Below are 6,636 nucleotides of genomic sequence, written 5' to 3'. Positions count from 1 at the left end.
GAAAAATAGCTGTCGCGCACTTTCACCGGCATATTATGAAAGTCGCGCGATCATCCTTGGACACTTTCGACGCTCTTTCACTCGCGATATTCGTTTAAAAACGGTTAAAAGACGTGAAAAATGCGAACGTTCGACGATTCATGTAACTGCGTATGACTCCGAGTCACGTATGACGCGTATGACGTACTATGACGCGTATGACGTAGCAGTCACGCGCCAACATGGCGGCCGAACCAGTGCACACTGGTTCGGCCGCCATGTTGGCGCGTGACGTCACTGCGACGTCATACGCGTCATACGTGACTCGGAGTCATACGCAGTTACACGGATCGTCGAATGTCCGCATTTTTCACGTCTTTTAACCGTTTTTAAATGAATATCGCGAGTGAAAGAGCGTCGAAAGTGTCCAAGGATGATCGCGCGACTTTCATAATATGTCGGTGAAAGTGCGCGACAGCTATTTTTCACAGTTTAGTGATAGCGCGATCGCGAAGATGGAACGAAGTCGCGTCGCGTTATTTGCGCCCTTGATGATGATTATCGGATGCGAGCGAATATCGGGAGTGCCGAATAAAGTGTCGCGCGTTCGCGTTGATGATATCGTGTGAGTTTGTGCGCATCAAGATCGGAATTGGACGTCCCGAGGCGAGCGAGTGGAGCGGCCTGTGGAATAGCCGGTGAACGGTGAGTAGATGTGATTTATCATATTTGCGTGACAATTCGTGCTCATTCGACGCTTATACAGCATCGCGATGTCCCGAATTACGTTCGAACAAATCGGCGCCGCATCATAATTCGGTGCGATGCCGTGCAATTCAAATAAAGTCGATCGCGTGAAGATGGTTAAGCTAGAAGCGATTTCAAATTTATTTTATATACGCAGTGCTGCACAGCCTATCTCGTAGGACTGCCAACTGTTAAGGTGCAATTTCATTGACGCGAAAAGACCGCTTTACACACTGAAAAAGTTGAAACTGTTTGAACTTTATTTTATTGACGCCAAATCTAGAGAAAGTCTAGTGATTTTAATTTGCCGCTGGTTTCTAGCGTCAATGAAATTGCACCTTAACACAAGTAACGTAAAACGTTTGTATCAGAGAAGCATAAGGCCTGTTCTTTTCAGCTACACTGCTGTATTAGTGCAATAAGTTAGAAAGAGACATACTTTCTTTCGCTCTAACTAATTGCACTAGTGCAGCAGTGCAGCTGAAAAGAACAGACCCATAGCCTCCCTCAAGCTCCAATACCATGTGTATGTGTATACTGTGTGTTTACCATGTATACTGTGTATATTATTGAATTCTCCAATTTGTTAATTTAACTGAAACTTAAAAAATTTTGTACTTTCAACAGGAGACTAGTTGCCACCCAGAAAAGTCGAAGAGCCAGATATCCAGCTGGAGGCGCGCTAAAACTCAGAAGAGAGAGAATCTGATCCAACCTCTTGATCGGAAAAACATGCTCGTGCTGTGACAGTTTATAGCAGAATTATTAGTAATTATCATGTATTCCATATGCAAAAATACTCATCCTGCAACGGGGGTCGAGCACGCGATCACGTGTCATTTTTTCAACCGTACGGAGAAATGCCTCGTGGTCGCCGGCGCGAATGTCATACGGGTGTTTCGCCTGATCCCGGACATCGACATGACGAGAAGGGAGAAATATACGGAAAATCGTCCGCCTAAGATGAAGCTGGAGTGCTTGGCACAGTACACCTTGCATGGGAATATCATGTCCATGCAGGCTGTTCATCTCATTGGTTCGCAGAGGGATTCTCTATTGCTTAGCTTTCGCGATGCGAAGCTGTCTGTTGTGGAGTACGATCAGGACATTCATGATCTGAGGACAGTGTCGTTGCATTATTTTGAGGAGGAAGAAATAAAGGATGGATGGACGAATCATCATCATATACCCATAGTAAGGGTAGATCCTGAAGGAAGATGCGCAATAATGTTAATATATGGTAGAAAATTGGTTGTGCTACCCTTCCGAAAGGATCCCAGCCTCGATGATGGTGACTTACTTGATAGCGCAAAGTTAACATCCTCCAACAAGACTCCCATATTATCCTCGTACATGATAGTATTAAAAACACTGGAAGAAAAAATGGACAATGTGATAGACTTACAATTTCTGTATGGATATTATGAACCCACATTGTTAATTCTGTACGAACCGGTAAGAACATTTTCAGGACGCATCGCAGTTAGACAGGACACTTGCGCAATGGTTGCTATATCCTTAAATATTCAGCAAAGGGTACATCCTATCATTTGGTCCGTCTCTAATTTACCATTCGATTGTTATCAAGTTGTACCTGTGAAAAAACCATTGGGCGGCACATTGATAATGGCAGTTAACTCACTTATTTATTTAAATCAAAGCATACCTCCTTATGGAGTATCGCTTAATAGTTTAGCAGACACAAGCACCAATTTTCCATTAAAGCCACAAGAGGGAGTAAAAATGAGTTTAGAAGGTTCACAGGTCGCATTTATATCTGGAGATCGTTTAGTTATCTCTTTGAAGAGTGGAGAACTTTACGTTTTGTCCCTCTTTGCAGACAGTATGCGATCCGTGCGTGGATTTCACTTCGATAAGGCGGCAGCTAGTGTATTAACGTCATGTGTATGCATGTGTGAGGACAATTATCTTTTCCTTGGCTCTCGACTCGGTAATTCATTATTATTACGATTCACCGAGAAGGAACCGGAAACTCTAAAAAATCTGAATGATAATGAGATTACTATTGAAGAAAACGAAAGCGAGGAAACCCCTGCCAAGAAGGCGAAGCAAGACTTTCTCGGTGACTGGATGGCATCGGACGTGTTAGACATTAAAGATCCAGAAGAATTGGAAGTGTATGGGAGCGAAACTCATACATCCATTCAAATCACATCATATATTTTTGAAGTGTGCGACAGCTTATTAAATATTGGACCATGTGGAAATATTTCCATGGGAGAACCAGCCTTCCTGTCAGAGGAATTCCTACATAATCAAGATCCTGACGTTGAACTGGTGACGACGTCAGGATATGGCAAAAACGGCGCGCTTTGTGTCCTACAACGTTCCATTCGTCCTCAGGTTGTGACAACATTTGAACTACCCGGCTGTGAAGATATGTGGACCGTTATCGGTACATTAAATAATGATGAACAAGTTAAAGCAGAAGCGGAGGGATCTCACGCTTTCTTAATATTGAGTCAAGAAGATTCAACCATGATTCTACAAACTGGTCAGGAAATTAACGAAGTAGACCAGAGCGGCTTCAGCACACAAGGAAGTACAGTATTCGCCGGTAATCTCGGTGCCAATAGATATATCGTGCAAGTCACTCAAATGGGAGTGCGCCTCTTACAAGGCATTGAACAAATCCAACATATGCCTATAGATCTCGGTTGTCCAATTGTGCATGCGAGTTGTGCCGATCCATACGTAACATTACTCTCAGAAGATGGACAAGTGGTATTGTTGACACTTAGAGAAGTGAGGGGCACAGCGAGATTGCACGCTCAACCTGCCAATTTATTGTTTCGTCCTCAGATAGAGGCATTATGCACTTATAGAGATGTAAGCGGGATTTTTACAACACAATTGTCCGAGACAACGGACGACGAGCAAGTCGAAGAGGAGCACAATGTAGAGGAACCTTCTCTACTCAGCAATATCGATAACGAAGACGACTTGTTATACGGCGATGCTCCAGCATTTCAGATGCCTGCACCATCATATCAGAAACCATTGGATGGAGTTTCTAAGAAGGCACCTTGGTGGCAGAGGCATCTGCAGGAAATAAAACCCACATATTGGCTACTTGTATATAGAGATAGTGGGACGTTAGAAATTTATTCCTTACCGGATTTACGGCTCTCTTATCTCATTCGTAACTTTGGCTATGGTCAATATGTGCTGCACGACAGCATGGAATCTACGACATTGCAATCAGCACCGGTCAATGAGATTCCTAATCCCGAAATGCAGGTAATATATTTACAAATATGATTATTATAGCATTAACAAAGTTTTATGTTAGTAAGAAATATATATTTCTCTATAGGTTCGCGAAATTCTGATGGTCGCTTTAGGACATCATGGAAATCGGCCAATGCTCTTGGTTCGTCTCGATTCGGAGCTGCAAATTTATCAAGCTTATAAGTACCCAAAGGGATATCTAAAACTGAGGTTTAAGAAATTGGAACACGGAATAATCCCAGGACGTTTAAGTCCGAAACCGAAGGAAGAGGACATGCCCATGAACGCGAGCGAAACTCGCATTTGCATGATGCGTTACTTTAGCAACATTGCCGGATACAATGGAGTATTTATCTGCTGCGATTATCCGCATTGGATATTTTTAACCGGACGCGGTGAATTACGCACGCATCCAATGGGTATCGATGGCCCTATCACGTCTTTCGCTGCTTTTAATAATGTTAACTGCCCACAAGGTTTCCTATACTTTAACAGAAAGGAGGAGTTACGGATATGCGTTTTGCCAACACACTTATCGTACGATGCTCCTTGGCCAGTTAGGAAAGTCCCCTTACGATGTACCCCACATTTTGTCACATATCATCTAGAAAGCAAAACTTATTGTGTCATAACAAGTATAGCCGAACCTCTGAAAAGTTACTACAGATTTAATGGTGAAGACAAAGAATTTACAGAAGAAGAGCGTCCAGAAAGATTTCTGTACCCGTCTCAAGAACAATTTTCCATTGTATTATTTTCTCCAGTTTCATGGGAAACTATTCCCAATACAAAAATTGAGCTGGAACAATGGGAGCACGTCACGTGTTTAAAGAATGTATCTCTGGCTTATGAAGGAACGAGGTCTGGTTTGAAAGGTTATATAGTATTGGGAACAAATTATAATTATGGTGAAGATATTACAAGCAGAGGACGTGTAAGTTCTACAAATCAAGAAAAATTCAAATCTTATCGATTGATTACTTTTACTCTTTTTATTGATTATTATACTCTTTTTATTTAATTTTCAGATACTTATATTTGATATAATAGAAGTAGTACCTGAACCTGGCCAGCCATTAACTAAAAATAGATTTAAACAAATTTATGCAAAAGAACAAAAGGGACCTATAACTGCTATAACTCAAGTATCAGGATTTTTAGTCTCTGCTGTTGGTCAAAAGGTATGTATTTCCTTTCAATTTTTACAAGAATTTTGTGTCTATTGTGAACAATATTAAAAATTTATGTTACTTTGCAGATTTATATTTGGCAGTTAAAGGATAATGATCTTGTTGGAGTCGCTTTTATCGATACTCAAATTTATATCCATCAAATGCTAAGTATCAAAAGTCTTATTTTGATAGCTGATGTTTATAAATCAATTAGTTTACTAAGATTTCAAGAAGAATATAGAACACTTTCTCTTGTTAGTAGAGTAAGTAGATACATTAATTTTTCGAACAAATATTAATGAACTATATTTACATTAAATTAAGTAATTTGTGTATTTTTATTATAGGATTTTAGACCTGCAGAAGTATATACAATAGAGTATTTAATTGATAACACAAATTTAGGATTCTTTTTGGCTGATGGAGAGAGCAATCTAGCTTTATTTATGTATCAGCCAGAGTCGAGAGAAAGTCTTGGAGGTCAAAAGCTGATTAGAAAGGCGGATTTTCATCTGGGACAGAAAGTGAACACTTTCTTTCGTATTAGATGTAGGGTTTCTGATCCTGCAAATGATAAAAAGCAATTTTCCGGTGCTGACAAAAGACATGTGACTATGTATGGTAAGTAAAAATGTATAAAAATTATAAATAATACATGTGATCTATTCATATTGTTTAAATAATCTGTTAATAAAATATATTTTTTACATTAATTTTTTTTACAGCAACATTAGATGGCAGTCTTGGTTATATTTTGCCAGTACCAGAAAAAACATATCGGAGACTGCTTATGTTACAAAATGTGCTAGTAACACATATTTGTCATATTGCAGGCTTGAATCCAAAATCATATCGGCAAGTATTATAAAGATTATATATTTATCATTATTTAATTTGCTAATTTGATTGGTGGCAATCAGAAATATATATTGCTAATATATATAAATTTTTTTTTCACTTAGGACGTATAAAAGTTATATACGAAATCAAGGTAATCCAGCAAGAGGCATTATTGACGGTGATTTGGTCTGGCGTTATCTTTTCTTACCAAACAACGAAAAAACAGATGTAGCTAAAAAAATTGGAACGCGAGTTCAGGAGATTATCGAAGATATTACTGAAATTGATAGACAAACGGCGCATTTTTAATTATAACTGCGTTACCGTCAATAAAGCTTATAATTTTATATTACTCGAAAATACATATATCACATATTATCTTATATAATTTATAATGTTGTATATTATAAATGCTTGCACCATCGAATGCTAAATGCATACAATGGATACGACATATGTATGTCTTGAAATTATCACAACATTCTCGCAATTGTTTAATTCATATATGACATTAAATTATTATTGAATTAAATTTTTAGTATTTGAATATGAAATAATAGAAAAATAAAAAATTTTTATATTTTGAGAAAAAAATAATATACTTTTCATAATATATACTTTTTTGTCGGATTATGACAGACTGACA

At 38.6% G+C, this 6,636-nt stretch overlaps 1 protein-coding gene across 4 annotated transcripts; it reads left to right on the top strand.

The window, feature by feature from the left end:
* Positions 1-658: 658 nt before the first annotated feature.
* On the top strand, positions 659-6,492 carry LOC105248471 (cleavage and polyadenylation specificity factor subunit 1). 4 transcript variants are annotated; one of them, XM_025406958.1, is made up of 8 exons: positions 659-684; positions 1,354-3,987; positions 4,064-4,912; positions 5,007-5,159; positions 5,237-5,413; positions 5,498-5,771; positions 5,876-6,005; positions 6,113-6,492. In XM_025406958.1, exons 2-8 carry the CDS (start codon positions 1,504-1,506, stop codon positions 6,297-6,299), a joined length of 4,254 nt encoding a protein of 1,417 aa, XP_025262743.1. In that variant the 5' UTR covers positions 659-684; positions 1,354-1,503; the 3' UTR covers positions 6,300-6,492. The 4 variants fall into 4 exon arrangements, with proteins under 4 accessions (XP_025262743.1, XP_011251583.1, XP_011251591.1 ...); XM_011253281.3 differs by lacking the exon at positions 659-684 and adding an exon at positions 1,054-1,252; XM_011253289.3 differs by lacking the exon at positions 659-684 and adding an exon at positions 1,054-1,265.
* Positions 6,493-6,636: the final 144 nt, after the last annotated feature.

The sequence above is a fragment of the Camponotus floridanus genome, unplaced genomic scaffold, assembly GCF_003227725.1.
Source record: "Camponotus floridanus strain SB8 unplaced genomic scaffold, Cflo_v7.5 scaffold16, whole genome shotgun sequence".
In the NCBI taxonomy this organism is placed as follows: domain Eukaryota; kingdom Metazoa; phylum Arthropoda; class Insecta; order Hymenoptera; family Formicidae; genus Camponotus; species Camponotus floridanus.
Note: the sequence above shows the minus strand (reverse complement) of the source record. Positions and strands in the feature narration are given on the sequence as shown.